The following is a 20,979-nucleotide window of genomic DNA, read 5'->3' as shown; positions in this document are numbered from 1 at the left end:
TGCTTGGCCTGCTGTGTTCATCCAGCTCTACACCTTGTTATCTCTGATGCAAAATACTTGTTTAATATATCCCCCATCTCCTGCAGTTTCACACATAGGCCGCCTTGCTGATCTTTAAGGGGCCCTATTCTCTCCCTAGTCACCCTTTTGTCCTTAATGTATTTGTAGAATCCCTTTGGATTCTCCTTCACTCTATTTGCCGAATCTATCTCATGTCCCCTTTTTGCCCTCCTGATTTCCCTCTTAATTATACTCATACTGCCTTTCTGCTGTTGTAGGGAACCACTCAATTTCTGCTGTCTATACCTAACATATGCTTCCTTCTAATTCTTGACCAAAATCTCAATGTCTGTAGTATCCAGCATTCGCTGCACTTACCAGCCTTGCCCTTCACCCTAACAGGAACATACTGTCCCTGGACTCGTTATCTTGTTTTTGAAGGCTTTCCATTTTCCAGCCATCCCTTTACCTGCAAACATCCGTCCACAATCAACATTTGAAAGTTCTTGCCTAATACTGTCAAAATTGACTTTCCTCCAATTTAGAACTTTAACTTTTAGATCCGGTCTATCCTTTTCCATCACTATTTTAAAACTAACAGAATTATGGTCGATGGTCCCAATTCAGTCACCTGCCCAGCCTTATTTCCCAAGAGGGGGTCAAGTTTTGCACCTTCTCTAAGTACTTACATCCACACACTGAATCAGAAAATTTTCTTGTGCACACTTAACAAATTCCTCTCCATCCAAGCCCTTAACACTAAGGCAGTCCCAGTTTACGTTTGGAAGGTTAGAATCCCTTATTATAACTACTGTATTATTCTTACAGATAACTGAGATCTCCTTACAAATTTGTTTCTCAATTTCCCACTGACTATTGGGTGTCTATAGTACAATCCCAATATGGTGATCATCCCTTTCTTATTTCTCAGTTCCACCCAAATAACTTCTCTAGACATATTCCCAGGAATATTCTCCCTATATACAACCATAACGTTATCCCTAATCAAAAATGCCACGTGGCCTCCTCTCTTGCCTCCCTTTCAATCCTTCCTATAACATTTATGCCCTGGAACATTAAGTTGCCAGTCCTGTCCATCCCTGAGCCACATCGCTGTAATTGCTATGATATTTATTTGCATCATCACTAAGATCATTTGTTTCCATCTCTATCATAACACCAGACTTTGACCCTGCCACAGCTCATCTGTTGTTGAAATCCTCATTCATGCTTTCATTACCCCTAGACTAAACTATTTCACTTACCCCTGACCTTTCATATTCTACCCTCCCTAAACTGAAGGTCATCTTAATCTCTGCTACCCATGTCTTAACTTGCAGCAAGTTCCATTTCCTTATCATTCATGCATGTGTTTTCTGACTTCCACTGACTCCTAGTCAAGGAACATCTTGATTTTAAAATTTTTATTCTTGTTTTCACTTTGCGCCATTGCCTCGCCTCTCAATATGTGGAGTTCCTTTCATTCCCACAACACTCTAAGGTGTCTGTTCTCCTCCAATTCTGGTCTTTCGCACATTTCCAAACAAAAGTGTTTCACCATTCAGTTGTCTAGCCCTACATTCTGGAATTCCATCTCTCCACCTTGTTACCTCATTCCTCTCCTTTAAAATGCTTTTTAAAACCCACCTCTTTGACAGAGCTTTTGGTTCTCTGATCCTTTGTGACTTGGTGTCATATTTTGCTTTGTAATGATCTTGTAAAGCATCTTGGAATGTTTCATTATGTTAAAGGCACTGTATAAATATAATTTGCTGCAGTTTGCACCACACAAGCACCAATTAATTTACATTACAAATAAGAGAATATACAGCTATGAAAGCACTCAGACATAAAGACATATCACTGGAGGGTAGCCTGCATCAGTAGAACAGTATCAACATCAAAAGGTACATTCAGGAGAAAATCAGACCAAATGAACAATATTCAGAAAACTATCAGTTATAGAGAACACATTTCTGTACACCTTGTATATTTGTTAGTATCTTGCTATATTTTTATTATTCATTTTACTGTTAATAACTCTTTACTATGAACTGTGTGTTGCAGTTACTGGAAGACAATATGGGATGGAGGCAATACTATCCATTTTTGGGCTACTGACAAAGGCAAATTTCTACACCTATTTCTGATGTGATCCAGGTTGATAAACATCTATTGATAAACAAATTAATTTTAATTTTAGCTTACTTAAGTGATCTGAAAGGAAGAATTGGCCTTGACTCACCTTGTGTCCAAGTGGCTGAAATCTAGCAGATTAAATTCCTTGGTATTTTGGCTGTGATAGATGGTATCTACATCCTCGGAGGAGAAAACGAGAGTTCAGTTGATTGATCACATTTGAACTGCTTCACACGAGCATCAGGACTAACAACATGGCTAATTATATATGTCAGTTTCAAGAGAATGTACTTTTCTAAAGGTCATATAGAAGACACCTGGACTAGAGGGGCAGACCAGGATGTAATTGGGATTCAGTCTAATGTCAGCAATAGGGATGATACCAGAATGTAGAATCACAGAATCCCTACAGTGTGGAAGCAGGCCATTCAGCCCATTGAGTCCATACTGATCCTCCGAAGAGCATCCCACCCAGACCCCTCCCCTGCCCTATCCCTGTAACCCTGAATTTCCCATGGCTAATCCCCACAGTCTGCACATCCCTGGTCACTATGGGCAATTTAGCATGGCCAATCTACCTAGTGTGCACATCTTTGGACTGTGGGAGGAAATTGGAACACCCAGAGGAAACCCATGTAGACACAAGGTGAATATGCAAACTCCACACAGTCATCAGAGGGTGGAATCAGATCAGTGTCGTGAGGCAGCAGTACTAACCACTAAGCCACTGTGCCACCCTAAAGATACTAGAATCTGATATTATGGACAATCACTTTGAATTTGGGTAAACATGAGTTGATCACAGATTTGAAAAGGAACCTAGCTGAAGTTCCTGTGTAATAATTAGCACAGGATCATCTATCAATATTATTTATTTGGACTTGGGAAAGCATTCAACAAGGTTCCAAATAAGAGTGTGGAATTGGAAACCACCTATTGGGTTGAATGTGGAATTGATTGGAAGATAGGAGATAGAGATAATGGATATGTACTCAAATTGGGAGGATGCAACTAGTAGTCTCCAGAGGGATTTTGATTTGGGCCTCAGTTTTTCATTATATTTCTAAATGACTTTGATGAGGAAGTGGCCATATATATGAACTGATGAGGAAGTGGCCATATATATGAATTTGCTAATGACACGAAGACAGGCAGCAGTGTAAATTGTGTAATTGAAGGGTCACTGGACCCGAAACGTTAACTCTGATTTTTTTCTTCACAGATGCTGCCAGACCTGATGAGCTTCCAGCAACTTCTGTTTTTGTTCCTGATTTGTAGCATCTGCAGTTCTTTTGGTTATTATATAGTGTAAATTGTGCAGACGGGAGCAGAAATTTACAAAAGAACATTGTCAAATTAAATGAGTTAACAAATCAGTGGCAGATGGAATTTAGCATGAGAAAGTATCAGATTATTCACCGTGGACCTAAAAATGTTAAGGTCAGAAGTCACACGACACCAGATTATAGTCCAACAAGTTTATTTGAAATCACCAGCTTTCAGAGCGCTGCCCCTTTGTTAGGCAATGCAGCACTCCAAAAGCTAGTGATTTCAAATAATCCTGAGGACTATAACCTCGTGACATGTGACTTCTGATCTTGTCCACCCTAGTCCAAAACCCGGCACCTCCACATCATGGCTAAAAATGTTAGATCAGGGTACCCTTAAAATGATGTTAAATTAGGAACTGTTTGTGAACAGAGATATTTAGGGTCAGAGATTCAAAAATCACTAAGTGTTAGTGAATATTGAAGAAATAACTTAAAAAGCTAATGGAATGCTGGGCTTTGTCTCGAAATGGCTGAAAAGCAAAGCACGAAGATTATGGGCAGGCTTTGGGTTAGGATCCCAACATCAGGATCAAAAGGGGATTACAGCTCTACAGTGCTTGGGAGAAATGGTCACTTAGAGTCATAGAGATGTACATCACAGACACAGACCTTTTGGTCCAACTCATCTATGCCAACCAGATATCCTAAATTAATCTCGTCCCATTTGCCAGCATATGTCCCATATCCCTCTAAATCCTTCCTATTTATCTACCCATCCAGATGCCTTTTAAATGTTGTAATTGTACCAGCCTCCACCACTTCCTCTGGCAGCTCATTCCATACATGCACCGCCCTCTGTGTGAAAATGTTGCCCCTTAGGTCCCTTTTAAATCTTTCCCCTCTCACCTTAAGGCCTATGCGCTCTTGTTTTGGACTCCCCTACCTTGGGGAAAAGACCTTGGCTGTTCACCCTATCCATGCCCCTCATGATTTTATAAACCTCTATAAAGTCACCCCCCTCAGCTTCCGATGGTCCACGGAAAATAGCCCCAGTGTATTCAGTATCTCCCTATAGCTCAAACCTTCCAAACATGGCAACAACTAGTAGTAATTTTCTGAACAGTGATTAGTTAATGACCACAGGGCAGACTCAATGTGTAAGTAAGGATGGCTGGTGGGCTCTAGAAGTTGGAAGGCCAACTGGAAGTGCTCCAGCATGGAAAAAGCTACAGCCTGCATTCAGGTAAGAATGTGCTCCTCCATCTAGAGCCACATTGTCTGTTTTTTTTTTAAATTGAAATTAAAAACTGTCCTTAGCAGCCAGGTTCCTACCAAGGTGGAGCCCCTTCCCTAGGCAACATATAACCATGCCAGACAGAGTGGGTCTCATAGCCGCCCAGAGTACTGGTACCCTAGATGTGCTGTCGGAGGATCACCAAAGCAGCTATCTGATCTCTAGCAACATGGGAGCCCATGGGCCAACAACAGGCCTTAAAAGCTTAATAGTCACTTATCTAATTTGCTACCTATCACTTAAGAATGGGTAGCCCTTACATTGTCAATCTCAGGTGTGGAAAAATATCCTGGGGAAAGAATGGAGCCAGCAAAAGGCATACCAGGTAGCGTTTTGAATTATTATGTCCCACACACCTCCAAACTTTGCAACGTTACAGGTGTATAAAGCTCTGATTAGTCCCCATCTGGAGTACAGCACCAAGTTCTAGGTATTTTCATTTCAGGAAGGATATATTAAATTTGGAGGGCTGAAGTGCAGACTGGTGATACTGGAGCCAAAGGATTAAATTATAAGGACAGACTGCAGGCTAGTCCTTAATTTCCTTAAATATGAAAGATGAAGAACTGATCCAATTGGAGGTTTAAGATGATCAAATGATTTCATAAGAAATGTAGAAACAGGGGTAGACCATTCAGTTCCTAGTTCTGCCATTCAGTTAGATCATGGCTGATTTGCATCTCAATTGAAATTTTCAATTCCTCTGGTCAGCAAGTTCAACAAGAGGCTGTAACCACAAATTTGGAGCTAGACTATGAAAGCATAAATAAAAACTTAAGAACTGTGGATGCTGTAAATCAGAAACAAAAACAGAAGTTGCTGGAAAAGCTCAGCAGGTCCAGCAGCATCTTTGAAGAAAAAATCAGAGTTAACGTTAACTGATTTCTTTTCCACAGATACTGCCAGACCTGCTGAGCTTTTCCAGCAACTTCTGTTTTTGTTATGAAAGCAGAAGCTAACTTTTCACATAAAAAGTGCTGAAAATCTGGGACACTTATCCCCAAAATGCAATTGAGGCTGGGAGCCAATTGAAAATTTCAAAACTGAGGTGATAGATTTTTATTAGCAATAATAATAAGGATTAAGGAGACAAGCAGGGAAATGGGGTTCAGATACAGATTAGACATGATCGAATTGAATGACAGAACTAACTGGAAGAACTGGATGGTCTACTCCTGCCCCTAAATTTCTCACATAGCTGTCAAACTGACAATTCACTTTCAGTTTATTTCTGAGCATGACTCCATGTAATAATACTCAGGTGACTCTCAGTTACAAGAAATAAATAATTTATTCACAGTATTGGCCAATTATTAATATTTTTATTGTTGCTCCTTTCAATTTGAAGCCAATGTTCTGCTTATGGAATTTATCCCACACTAGAGGGTTAGCGGATAGCCTGTGAATCAGAAGTTATGAATACAAGTCCCATTTCAGAAATTAGGCACAAATCAAGGCTAACACTACTGTGTAGTATTAAGGGAGTCATGCACAGTTGAAGTGCCATCTCTCAAATGATACTTCATGTGAAAGTTCCCACCTACCCTCTTAGGTGGATGAGAAAGATCAAATGGCTTTATTGCAAAGAAAAGAAATGGGTTTTGACCTGCAATATCTATCCCTCAATCAACATCATAAAAACAGATCATTTGGTCATTATTACACTGCTGCTTGTGGAAGCTTGCTGTGCAAAAACTGGCTGCCAACTTTTCAACATTACAAGATAAACTACACTTTAAAAAAAGCATTTTGGGTATTCTTTAGTCAGGAAAAAATGTTATATTAAAGCAAATCATTATTTTTATACGGTCTTACATCATAGAGTTCATCCTCCAAGTTTCAAACCTTATTTTTACTTCAACAAATTCCCACTGGTGTGATGGTACAAAAGATTGTTGTGATAATCTTATGTCATACCATGCAGCGCTTTCATCAGTTTACACCAGCACTTACATCATTTTCATTTTCCTAACTTTCTTCATGACATGATTGTTGTATATTTTGTATTCATTTATTTAATTCCAGCTGGTTATTTTGAAAGAATTGTGCTCAATGTAGACATACCCACTGGATTTCTTCCTTGAAGGAAAATCCATTGTAATCACACAATGCTGCATAAGTCTCTGAATAGCCACCTGTAAATCAAAACAATCATGAGACGAGGAAGCCAGTCTTTTGGGCAGCACAACAAAGTTCTGCTCTAAATGGGCATCGATTCCATATATCTATTCCTCTAAGGTGCTGATCTTGATCAGCTCAGCAGACATTTGAACAAAGTTACTATCTGACTGGAGGCAGGAATTCCACCAAAGAAAAGTTGGGCCACGCAAAAGGAGCAGTTAGGTGCCGAATGGAAGCAAGGAGAATAATCTTCCTATCCCCATTTTCCCCTCCATGCCTCCCCACCACCCTACTTTAGCAGTGGCTGTGTGCTAATCTCAGCTTGCTTTGCTAGTGCATTGAGCTCATACTGAGCTGAACAATGTAGGCCAAGAACAATTTCTCTTCCATTAGTGAAGAATTCCGTCAGCAATGATTATGGGATGGCAATAAGCTAAAGAAGAAAAGAATAGAAGGTTCTGGAGCCTTTTCCTATTACAGTAACATCCAGCACCTTAAATTTCAATCCACCAGGTACAATGATGGGATCATGGGCCATTTCCAGTGATGTGACCACTATGGACCATTTCCCTCTTATTGCCTGAAGATTTTGCTTTGAATAAACACACAAATTAATGCTTTCAAGCCCCTTTTATATCAGCAAAATACAATTATGATGTGCTGCTGATTTAAAACTAATAATAAAACAAAGAACTGCAGATGCTGAAGATCTGGAACAAAAACAGAAATAGCTGGTGAAACTCAGGAGGTCTGGCAGCATCTGTGGGAAGGAAGCAGAGTTAACATTTCAAGTCCAGTAACTCTCCATCTGAATCAGCAGTTCTGATTTAGAGTCACCAAACTTGAAAGAGTCACTGGACTCAAAACGTTAACTCTCCTTTCTTCCCAGAGATGCTACCATACCTGCTGAGTTTCACTAGCAATTTTGGTTTTTGTTTAAAACTGATAAGTTTGGTTTCAACATTGTCTTGAGACTTTTAAACACAAAATAATAATAGGAAAGGATACGTCTTTTGCAATACAAATTGACTTTTGTTAGACTTGTTTTTCAGGACAGTTTCAAGCACTGTTCTATTGGTACTGGTCCATCTACTAGATTCATTCCTTCTTTTAAATTCATATATTATAACCAGACATAAACAACGTGTTGGGCCTAGGATATGGGTGAACAATTTGCTAAGCAGAGGATTAGCTCATTTACGTACCACACGGCCCCTGATTGGAGTCAGTCTGTTCTTCCAGTGCTAAAGTGATTTTTTTTATTCTCTCTTGCAACTCAGGGGAATTCTTCTTGAGCAGTTTTCTGAGAAAATTAATCTTAGACATTAAGCACTTCACTATCACATTTTATATCAACGTTCAATCTCATCATTGGTCGTTTAAAGGAATTAATCGTTCTGACTTTATCAAATACTCACTATACCTAGAATAGCAGATGATTAGAATGCTTTAATTTAATCAAGGGTTAAGCTAAGTTAAAAGATCATTTGACATTTTAGATCACAGCCTTTTAATCAATCTGTGATTCATTTTCTTCTAACTTCTTAACGTGATGACATTCATGCTGTGTTATGGTTCTCTGAGTCGAAAACTTTTCAATACCTTCACATGACCAATCTTCAGGCTAGATTTTTACTGGCATCATTGAGCAGAAACAGCACAATAACACACTTAACATAGTGTGGCAAAGCTTAATGTGAGGGTACTTCAATTCTTCACCCAACCCGACTGATACCTGCTTAGGGTTATGACCAAGGGAGTTCAGAAGGAAGTCAGCTGGATTCATCGACACATACCCTATTATTACTTACAGTTTTCTAAAGAAAGTGTTGGAAAGTTAGACTGTAGGAAAGTGGCAGGAGAAGGTTGGAACATGTCTTCTTGTAGAAGTGATCTGGAGATATTGCTGCTCCAAGTAGAATCAACAACATCTGAAGATACTCAAGATCAGCCACCCCTGGAAAATTACATCCATGATCACATAGAAACAGGTGAACCATCCACACAGCTCACAGCCAGGATTTGCAGGAGATGGTGTGAGAGAGCAGAAACTGTCTCACATTGTGACTGCTTTGCTGTCAGAACAGCAGTTGCCTACAATTCCTTCATGGGGCCCTTTGCTGCTCCTGCATCAGTCGCACAGCCTTCATTTACATCATAGCACTGCTGCCAAAGTTAGATGTTCCATCAACTCCAACCATCACTCTATATATTTTAAGTAGGTTTATAAGCAGCATTGTCTATTTGAGTACGGTCTCAAATTGTAAAGCACAAAACAGTGAAAGAGAGACACAAAAACAAAAATTCCACTTGGGGGCTGACTTACCCAGGTGATGAATCTGGAAATATTTTTTTGAGTGACGCAGTGACATGACTAACCACCTGCTCCAAATCTTCAAGGGACATGAGTTTCAATTGGTATGAAATTTTCTCAGTTTCTATGACAACCTGTGGTGAAAGACAGTTCATTCAATTCCAATTTAATTATTAACTGATTTACCACCTGCCTTTTATTTTGAGAAAAGCTCCATTACACCATGGGCAAAACATAAATGATAAACTTGGGATTAACAGAGCTGCATAGATTAGATTCATGTAGAGATTAGCCATCTAATATATCCTTGACTAGGAGCTCTAATATTTAGTCAGCTGAGATGGTAAATTCTCAATGATAAAATCCAAAATGTCTTCATCCTATATACTGTTGCTTGAGTAACATAAAATCCCTCATTTCTTTCACTGACTTTTTACCAATTTTCCTCCCTCTTCTGAAGCCACTGACTTTCCGTTGCATGAACCATTGTCACTGGTTTCCTCATACAAGTAACAGTCATTCCAGAGTGCTCCTTAACAAGTTTTGACAAGATGGCATGGTGGTTTAGTGGCTACCATTGCTGTGTCACAGCACCAGGGACCCAGGTTCAACTCCAGCCCCGGGTGACTGTCTGTGTGGAATTTACATGTTCTTCCCATATCTGCGTAGGTTTCCATCCACAGTCCAAAGATGTGTAGGTTAGGTGGATTGGCCATGCTAAATTGTCCCTTTGTGTCCAGGGATGCACAGGTTAGGTGGATTTGTCATGGTAAATTTAGGGTTATGGGGATAGGGAAGCTGGGCTTGGCTGAGTTGTTTGTCGGAGGCTCAGCGCAGACCCAATGGCTGAATGGCCTCTTTCCACATGTAGGGAATCTATGATTGTATTTCAGTGTATTTCACTGTGAAACTCTATGAGGGATTAACCCACTCCTTGCTCACCCAATGCCAATGGGTACTTCTGGATGGTTTTCTGGATAGCAATCAGGAGTTACACATTCATTAACTTTCTCAGCCAAGGATGCCATTTATCATAGCCCAATTGCTGTCCTGGCTAAAGAAATTATTAACTCACTGGGCTATTAAGTGAGCAACCTTGATTATAGGTACAGTAATCACAATAGTACATAGATTATAAATCCATAATTTCATATGTAGCAGAAATAGTGTCAGCCTTTTGTTTTTGAGAAAATAGGAAATTCCTAAATATCTAATAGGAAAATATGTATGTTAAAGATATTCTTCATCCTATTCTGTGCAGACACTGTTATTGTCCAATTTATATTCCTTTCCTATGCTCAAATCTAAAATTTAATTAGCTGCTGTTTCACCTTGGATGATAGCTAAGTAACTGAGTAATACAGGACAGAAGGGCCCTAGCCCTGGCCCTCAAGTGTCAGTCTGTACTGAGTGAACCAATCCTGTCCATGTGGAAGTAGGAGTCTCAATGCACTTCCACTAAAAAAAAACAGGTCAGTTCTTCCCAAAATTGAATGCTATCCTGTTATTCTGACTAGCAAGTCTACGTGTGGGGACAATAGGATTACGACTGGCTTAGGTACTGCCAAGGGGCAAATATCATTGAAATCAATAGTCACCATCCAATCTCACATAAGTAGTATGGTCATTTGAGCAAGGTACTGGACAGCAGCTGGGCCCAATGGACCAAACACTAGCATGGCATCAGCACTTTCAGGAGAGAAGAGTAAACTGGTTTTAAAACAATGTTTAAAAAAAAAAGACTCCAAAGTCTTAAAACTGCTTAGTGAAATTAGGATATAAAATACTCTCACATAGGAGAAAATAAATAAGATTGATTAACAGTAAATCATCCATCTCCCAAAGAGACTAAAGAGGGTTGATTTAACTAATGTTTGTACCTGCACATATTGGAATATAATAGGCTGCATGCCAGAATATGCACTCCAAGCAAAGACAAGTAAGCAAATTGATATAAAATGATTCTTCAGTATAGAACACTATTATCACCACATCATGAATGAAATTTCACGTCTGCAATCCTAATCAGGGAACATTTTTACAATGAATCAATCTGGATGAAAATTATTGCAGAATGAACTGTCTGTACTGTATGTTCAAGAACAGAGTCAAAATATTAAGGGAGAGAGAACTTTTAACTAGAATTACTGGTTATGCAAAGCAGTGTGATGCATATCTGCCAAGAGATAATAGGTCTATTTTCCATTGTGTACATGATAAAATCTTTTGACTTGTGCAAATTATTTCCTGCTACATTCTACATTGAACCAACAGGTATATATTGCCATTTTAGGGGTTTTACTGCAAAATAAATGTTATTCTGCTCAATGAACATCATCTTGAACTTTCTGTTTCACAATTTATACTTACCCTAAAAATATAAACCACAAATCTTGAACAGTACAGTACTTTATCGTATCTCACCTGAAAGGGCCCACTTATTTGGTAATTTAAAAAACACAATTCTCTGCAGATTCTTTGACCCTTTCTGAGGGGCATTAACTTCAGTGTGAACCTGGAACTAGCGGATACCTATCCGCAGGCTATGACCTTTATGCATTTTTGAGTACATCAGCCTGTTCCATTGGGAGTTAAATGGGAGGTCAGAAACAGGCCCAACCCACGGTGCATGATCACTTATATGGAGGGATCATCTCATAAGCAAAGCTTAATAGGTTGGGACTCTACTCACTGAAGTTTAGAATGAGAGGTCATATCATTGAAACATATAGGATTCTTAAGGGGCTTGACAGGGTAAAGGCTGAGAGGATGTTTCCCTCATGGGAGAAACTAAGACCACAGGACACAGTCTCAGAACAAAGGGACACCAATTGAAGACTAAGATCAAAAGGACTTTCTTCTCTCAGATGGTTCAGTATCTTTGAAACTCCTTGCCACAGAGAACCATGGGGGCAGAGCCCTTGTGTACATTTAAGACAGAGTTAGATAAATTCTTGATCTGTAGGGGAATCAAGGGTTATTGGGAAAACACAGGAAAGTGTACATGAGGAATGTCAGATCAGCCATGATCCTATTATATGATGGAGTGTATTTGAGCGGCCGAATGGCCTACTCCTCTTCCTATTTCTTATTGTTTTATATCTGCTCTTTCCTACAGTGAGTTGGCGGATGACAATCAGTACCAGAACCCCAGGCTCTGTTTTCCTTTATTGAAGTATAAGTATTGAGGTCAATTATGGCAATCTCTGCATAGATCAGATTCGAACTCATTATTTCCCAGTCTCTCTGACTTAGCTGCTCTCTTGGGGATGCTGAGGCAAACTGCAGTATCTCTAGCACTAACCAAACTAAAAACAAAGTAATCCTGCACATGCTGGGGACTGAACCTGGGACCAGAATTCCACTTTCTCTTTAAATATTAGGCAAATAAAATCTGAGTTATTTACCATTTTCATATTTTTGTATAACATAGCTAAAACTTTCTAACTATACAATACTTGAAATGAGGATAGACCATTGTCTTATATGAATAGCAACTGTTTAAATATTGGACTGCACTTTTATTTTTTATTGCAACCAAACATTTTGAAACAGATTCTTAAATGTAACCATTTATGACCCTTCTCCTAATCTGCATTAATACCTTAATTTAACACAATTTGACTCTTTCAATTTCAAAGTAATTATTTTATTCTTCATTGATACCCCTCTATTTATTGAAGATAGCATTTTTTTAAAGTCGCAAATGGTTGGAATTGTTGTAAATTGGACTGAGACAAGGAAAATTGCTTAAAAATATGAAGCCACCTCCGAAGGTGGAGGTGATAAAAAAAAATGAATCAGCCTCAGGGGACTGTGAAAAGTGAGACTTCACATAATCCAGCCAGCTATCACAGTTTTAGGAAGACATTAACAAATGTAAAGTACTACACATTGACAGACTAGCTGTCCTGGACAGAATTACCAAAGAACCTTTCGGGAATATACATTCGGAAATATACATACATAACCAGTATTTCAAGAGAGCTTTTTGGCAGACAATTGAAGAGAAGCTGCTATCTCCATTTTCTCTCTCTGAAGAAGTTGACACCTGGTTCCCACAGAAACAGCTGTTGAGAACCATAAAGGAACTAGGAATTTTTAATAACTGCAACAGTCACTGTAACTGAATACATCCAAGAAACCAACTAATTGGCATTAGCCTCAAGCTAAAGTCATACACCTCAAAAGAAACCAAAATCGTATTTTCTTTTATTGTTCTTTATAACGGGCACTATGCTCCTTTAACTTTGTACCTGCATGTGACATACAAGTAGGTTAACGGAATGGGTAAAGAATTGGCAAGTGGAGTTAACTGTGGACAGATGTGAAATTGCCCATTTCAGCAGAAGGAATAAAAAAAGAAGTATATTATATAAATGGTAAGAAATTGCAAAGTTCTGAGATGCAGACTGATCTGAGCTTTCTAACGCATTAATTGCAATAAGTTAGTACGAGGGTACAGCAAATAATTAGGAAAATTAATAGAATGCTACCATGTAAAGGGAATTGAGCACAAAGATAATGCTTAATTTATACAGGGCATTGGTGAGACTACATTTGAATTATTGTGTACAGTATCAGTCTCCATATTTAGGGAAGGACATAACTGTGTTGAAAGCAGTTCAGAGAAGATTTACTCGTCCAATACATAGAAGCCATGGGTTGTCTTAAAGGGAAAGTTTGGACAGATTAGGCTTGTATTGGCTGGAGTTTAGAAGAGAAAAGGGCAATTTCTTTGACATTTAAGGTCCTAATACATCTTGACAGGATGAAAAGGACATTTTCTCTTGTGGGAGAATCTTGAACTAGGAGTCACTGTTTAAAATCAAGAGGTCTCACTTTCATACCGTTTTATGTTCATACATGTGGGCTCACGCAACTGCACAAAGACTGCAAAGAAGCATTTCAAAAGTACTTTCCTAGAGCTTAAAATTTAATAATTTTGCTCTTTCTTGAAACAAGAAAGCCTTGTAGATTAACTCCAGATCGCTTACAGCAAATATAGTTAACTAGAATAGAATAAATTCCCTACAGGTGGAAGCCCATCAAATTCACACCAACCCTCTGAAGAGCATCCCACCCAGACCCATCTTCCCAGCCTATCCCTGTAACCCTGCATTCCCCATGGCTAATTCATCTAGCCTACACATCCCTGGACACTATGGGCAATTTAGCATGGCCAAACCACTAAATGCGCACATCTTTGTACTGTGGGAGGAAACTGGAGCACCCGAAGGAAACCCATGCAGACATGGAGAGAATATACAAATTCCAGACAGTCGCCTGAGGGTGGAATCAAACATGAGTCCTTGACGCTGTGAGGCAGCAAGTGCTAACCACTGAGCCACCTTGCTACCAAACATTTTTAATTGGGGAAAAGTATATCATGCAAAAAGAACGTAACATCTTTTTTGTGACCAAATGAGGAAGTTGAACAGAGGGGAGCCAACTCACACCTTCCCACTGATTTGTATCATCTTACCTACATTGACCTGAATCTTGTAAACTTTAACATCTAAATCCTTCTGAATGTATAAATCCATTGGTTAACCAAGGGCAACCAATGCAAATTTAGTGAAAGCAAATCATGTTTGAGGAATTTAAGAATATTTTTAAGATTTGATCCTTATTTATTGAATAACGGAGTGGTAGTCTATGTAATATATGTAGATTTTTAGAAAACAGCTCTAATAAGATGTGCCACTGGAATTGTTACAAAAATTGACAGCTACAAGAATGTCAATAGAAAGTTGGTTGACGGGCATGAAACGTAAGATTAGAGTTATGCAGATAAAACAAAGCAATGAGATTATTTTTAGATTTCTTGAGCAATCAGCCCCCAAAGACTTGATCGCAGAAAATGTTCCTTTGTGCATTGAATCATCCATAGATTCAGAAGTTCTGGTTTCATTTCACCTCTTGGTTTTAAACAGTGACTCCTAGTTCAGGATTCTCCCAAAACAGGAAATGCCTTTTTCATCCTGTCAAGATATGTCAGCACTTTAAATGTTAAAGAAGTTGCACTTTTCTAAACTTCCAAACCTAGCCTGTCCAAACTTTCCCTATAAGACAACCCATCTATTCCATGCATTGGACTAGTAAACCTTCTCTGAACTGCTTTCAACACATTTCATCATCAATCCTCAACTACTCATTTTGAATTAGCTAAAAACTTTCTGTGCCTTTATCCATAGCGCCAATATATATTCAGCCTGAAAATCTGCAAACCACTGATTGCAGCATTTAAGCTCAGTCAAAATTGTGATTCATTGTTGACCACAATTGCTGGTTCTGAACAATGGAAGAAGGTCCCATGTTTTGGACACCATTAGCAGTTGCCCAGACCACTAAGGGTCCATCCAAGACATTTACACTATAAAATTGGCTGCATATTGTGGCGTTGGTCAAGACTTAGAAAATTTGGGTTACAATGTAGCATTCGTAGAATGAATAGAATAGAATACCTACAGTATGGAAACAGGCCATTTGGCCCAACAAGTCCATACCGACTCTCTGAACAGCATCCCACCCAAATTCACCACCCTACCCCCCCCCCCCCCACCCCCACCCTGCAACCCTGCATTTAGCCTGGCCAACCACCCAACCTACACATCTTTGGACTGAGAGACAAAACCAGAGCACCTGGAGGAAACCGACTCAGACATGGGGAGAACATGCAAACTCCATACGGACAGTTGCCCAAGGCTAGAATTGAACCCTGGTCCCTGGTGCTGTGAGGCAGCAGTGCTAACTACTGAGCTGCCATGCCACCCCAAAGTCCAGTTCTTCACACAGTCCTTCTTGTGCTATACTTATCATTTCCTGATACCATTTAGAATAAGAAGGGTCACAGGACTAATCCCTGGTATGGTCCATGAATATTTCCTTCCAGTGTCAAACGCTTACACTTACAGCCATTCTATGTTGACTATCTTCATCCGTTAGTCCACTTTAGCTCCTACCACTCATTCCTTACCCTGAGCAGTAATCATTGATTTCTGGAACGGGGCAAGATTTACAACCCACATGTGAGCTGAGCCCATTGAACTGATGAGTAGCTAGGTGTGGATGAGAGTTTTTACATAATCTTAGCAGAATTAATCAAAGAGAGCATAATTAGTATAATAGCTAGAAATAATAGCAACACCATGAAATGTAAATCGCACTGAAGAAAGACTCTTCATTGGTTGCTCTTCCTGTTTTGACACATTCCTGAAATTTAACCACATTGTGTTTACAACAATGTCATTAGTTAGTCTGATGTCAATTTTGAATTGGGCATAGAAAACTGATTTTCCGAACTGTTAAGGACTTAGTTTCTTTTAAAACAAAACAGAAGTTGGAATAAATAAATTAAATAGCAAAATATCGAATAAAAATGAAAATTGGAGATTATAGGACCAAGGGAAACCAAGTTACAAAGTAAATTATTTAAATTTATTTTTATGTAAATACTTTCATTTTACTGAAAATGTTGCATATTTTGTAATGACCAGGAAAGTTGTAATATCTATTAAAAATATGAAAGAACTGCAGATGTTGGAAATCAGAAACAAAAACAGAAATTGCTGGAAAATCTCAGCAAGTCTGGCAGCATCTGTGGAGCGAAATCAGAGTGAAAGTTTTGGGTCCAGTGACAACTTTGATGTTGTAATATCTATACCTGTTTATTCTGATTTTGCTGATCTCAGCCAGGGGAAAAGCAGGACAATTTTTATTGATCTCAATACATTTGGGGGATGGGGAGAAGCCGGTCAGAGGTGTTGTTGTAGATTGCCATCCAACTTCATAGGCATGGATGCCAAGTAGGAACAGGATTTTATTTAGCTGTGATGGTATCTGCAGGTGCTTAACTGTCTTAACAATGCTAAGGCTCCCACAGAAACAACAGTCATGTAATGAGGGGATTAGAAGTTCAAGGAATCCCTTAAATTGCACATCACCAATACATCAACAGTGTCAAGAGAAAATTGGAAGGGAAAGTATAAAATTGTGCAAGGCAGAAAAAAAAATGCAAATATGTTTTATGTGGAACATTTTCTGTTGTATGTGTGTTAAAACTACAGAAAGAAAACCATTATTACTGTCATTTCAATATGTTCCTGCTGTAACATGTTTATTTCATATCATAGTGAGTTGGAAATTTAGGATCTCAATGGCCATGCATTGTGGTATTTTCCTTTAGATCCTCTAACAGTCTATAATGGTAAAATTACCAAATAGGAACACAGGAACAGAAGGAGGCCATTCAGTTTATTCAGCTTGCTCCACCACTCAATGAGATCATGATTGATTTTCTACCTCAATGCCACTTTCCCACATTATCTCTATATCCCTTAACAACGTTAATCATTAGAAGACTATCGAATTCTATCTTTAATGTGCTTCATGATAGAACTTCCACAGCCCTCTGGGGTTGGGGGCGCAGGAGTAGAACTCAATGATTTACCACCTGCTGAGTGAAGAAATTCCTCCTCGTCTTAATCTTAAATGGCCTACTCCTTATTCTGGGATCTTGTTCCCTGGTTCTACAGTCTCCAGCCAGGGGAAACATCCATATACAACCATCTCATCATGCTCTGTAAAGAGCTTTATAAGTTTCAATGAGATCATTGCTCATTCTTTAAACCTCTAGAGAATGCAAATCTAAAACTTCAATGTCTCTTCATAAGACAATTCCACTATCTCAAGGATTAACCTAGAGAACCTCTGATGAACTCCCTCTGTAGAATATTCCAATGAACGCAATACTCCAGGTGCATTCTCACCAAGGCTCTGTACAACTGTAGCAAGATATCTTTACCTCAGTACTCAAATCCCTTTGAAATGAATGGCAATATGCCGTCTGCCTTCCTAATTGCTTGCTCACCAGCATTCTGGCTTTTACTGACTCTCAGACAACTTTTGGACACCGACAGTTCCTAAACCACTCATCATTTAAGAAATATACTGCCGTTCTGGGTTTTTTCTACCACATGAATAATTTCACATTTATTGACATCATATCCCACCTGCCATGTTTTAGCCTATTCAGTTAGCTGGCCAAGTCTTTTCATACCGGTTGCATTTTCCTCACAATTTACATTCCCACCCAGTTTGGTGTCATCAATGAATTTGGAAATATTACAATTGGTCCTCACCTCCAAATCATTTATATAGATTGGGAACAGTTATGGACTATTACTAACCTTAGTCAACCCACTGGTAGAAGTCTGCCATCCTGAGAGTGACTCATTTATTCAACTTTTCTGTTTTCTGCCTGCTAAGCAAATCTCAATTGATTATATTTCCCCAAATCTACACACACTAATTTCATTTACTAACCTCTGGGTAGGACCTTATCAATATTATAGAATCACAGAAACTCTACCGTGTGGAAAGAGGCCATTTGGCCCATTGAGTCTGCACTGACCCAGTGAAGAGCATCCCACCCAGACCCGGGCCCTCACCCTATCCCAGTAACCCACATTTACGATGGCCAATCCACCTAACCTGCACATCTTTGGACTGTGGGAGGAAACCCTACTCAGACAGAGGGAGAATGTGGAAACTTCACACAGACAATCAACCCAAGGCTGGAATTGAAGGTGGGTCCCTGGCACCGTGAGGCAGCAGTGCTAACCACTAAGCTATCGTGCCACTCTTCCACTGAGCCACCATGCTGCCCCTTCCAAATCTTTGGATCATCTAAATACACCGCATCCACTGGTGCTTCATCGTCTATGCTACAAGTAAAATTCTCAAAAAACTCTTAACAAGTTTGTCAAACATGATTTTCCTTTCATAAATCCATGGTGACTCTGCCAAACTTGCCATTCTTTTCTAAATACCCAATTAACACATCCTATGTAATATATTCTAACATTTTCTTTACTACTAACCAAAAACAGTTCTCCACCCTCCCACTTCATCCCTTCTTAAATACTGGGGTTACACTTCCTGCCTTCTGGTCAGCAGGAACATTTTCAGGATCTATAGAATTGTGAATGATGCAATATAAATACCAGCTCTTTCCACGTCATTCTTATACTATCTGATACCTATTATAGTTAGAATAGGCACAAGTCTGTACTGATTTATTATTTTACTTTGTATTTCCATCCTCAATAAAAACATATTGAGTGTAGTTGATATTTGGGTGAAGTCTTGTATATTTGACTAAGTCCGTAATTTGATGACTAACAATGCATATCCTTAATTCTTCTACTTTATAGAATCTATTTTGAGTCAATATTATATGTTTGATTATTCTCCAAACAGTACTGGAATTTTCATACTTCAAGGCAATGAAAATAAAACCGTTAAATTTACTAAGCTCCTAATTCTTTTGTAATTCCATCGTCTAACCACAAAACAATTCCCTTATTCCACCCCTGTGTGCATCAGCTCCTTCGCTGACACTGGGTCAAAAATGTGAACATTCCTTTCAAACAGCACAGTGGATATACCTACACCATATGGACTGCAGTGGTTCAAGAAGGTGGCTTACCATTACAACCTTCTCAAGGGCAATCAGGAATGCTGGCAAGCATTTTGCTGCCCAATACTCATATTGTGCGAAAGAACAACTTTTAAAAATTCTGACCACAATATTACAGAAATTTCTAACAGTATGTGATTGCTATTTAAGCTAGCTACTTTTAGCTAGTATTATTTCATTGAGAAATTCACACATATTACAAAAATAGATGATAAAAAATATCATTTAAGACCATAATTCCAGTGCCATCCATAAAATATTTAAATTCTGTTCTTATGAGTAACAGTGCTATTTGAATCCCTGGAACTATTATTAGCCTTCATCATCACCATTATACATATAGCTTTGTGGCCCTGTCTCTGATGTTGGGCTATGTCCTGTTGGAAGGCAGTCACTTCACCACAGGGAAGAAGGCAAGTCAAAGGATGGTTTAAGTGGTCAATTAGAGCATAGTAATTTACTTGGTCTCATAATTCAGAATCCATTTTACCTATTGAACCTGTTATGCTGTTGCTTTTCCAAAGTCTAAATTAGTTCAGGCAGGTTTATCATAATAATGCTCGTATAGCTTTGATGTAACTCAATTTTGCACACCACTGCGCACTGTAAGAGACAGAGACATAATCTCCAGCTTTATCTTTTCCCTCCAAAAAGCTCAGGAATTAGAAACTGCCTACAATAACTATGCAATATTTTGGATGTCTTCTCCTTCATTGCTGTCAGTAATAAAAGGGACTTGAGCCTCTTTCAATTGTCTGATTTTCAACCAGATTTATCTTATAATACTGTAATGTTAAACATATAACATAATTATTAAGTAGGGATGTAAACAAGGCAGTAGACAATTTACAAGGCTATCTATAAACTGCAACAGTGACTACCACTGTATGTGAATAGAACTGTATCTGCAGCCCACACACATATCCTCATCATTATTTATCGGTATAACAATTTATATTAACATTGAAAGATAAATGTGAACTTCTTTACCTTGTCACAGACTAGACTATAGGGACTAGTGTCTAGACTATAGGGACCTATTTCTTGTATTGCAATAGTTTTAACTGCAACATGCAAATTCTCTTCCTTTAAGAACAACAATCTAAACTACCCAAACCCAGACTGCATGAAAATGGCTAGTGTTGCAAATAGCATATGAGTTTAGTGCATCAAGTATTGACTGGGGAAATTCAGCAGATCGAAATAGCAACAGCAACAATTCTTGAAGCTCAGAATATTATAGCAAAACATTCTAAACGATAGCCAATCCCAGTAGATCATTGTACCGGTCCTACTTCATTCATCATATCATATAATGTTAATACAGAGTCATCCTTAACAGTTTCAAGTATAAGCA

The 20,979-nt window shown here is 38.8% G+C and overlaps 1 protein-coding gene across 1 annotated transcript in view; it reads right to left on the bottom strand.

Moving 5' to 3' along the window:
• carmil2 (capping protein regulator and myosin 1 linker 2) overlaps window positions 1-20,979 on the bottom strand; it is a 139,162-nt gene that overhangs the window by 105,446 nt on the left and 12,737 nt on the right. Inside the window, exons 4-7 of the mRNA XM_048605993.1 lie at window positions 9,152-9,273; window positions 8,031-8,128; window positions 6,769-6,839; window positions 2,246-2,319 (exon numbers count right to left, since the gene is read on the bottom strand). Of these exons, the coding sequence (XP_048461950.1) occupies window positions 2,246-2,319; window positions 6,769-6,839; window positions 8,031-8,128; window positions 9,152-9,273 (365 nt within the window). The remainder of the gene's footprint in view (window positions 1-2,245; window positions 2,320-6,768; window positions 6,840-8,030; window positions 8,129-9,151; window positions 9,274-20,979) is intronic.

The sequence above is a fragment of the Rhincodon typus genome, chromosome 15 (assembly GCF_021869965.1).
Source record: "Rhincodon typus isolate 14 chromosome 15, sRhiTyp1.1, whole genome shotgun sequence".
NCBI classification, from domain to species: Eukaryota; Metazoa; Chordata; class Chondrichthyes; order Orectolobiformes; family Rhincodontidae; genus Rhincodon; species Rhincodon typus.
This window is presented reverse-complemented; position numbering and strand designations above follow the sequence as displayed.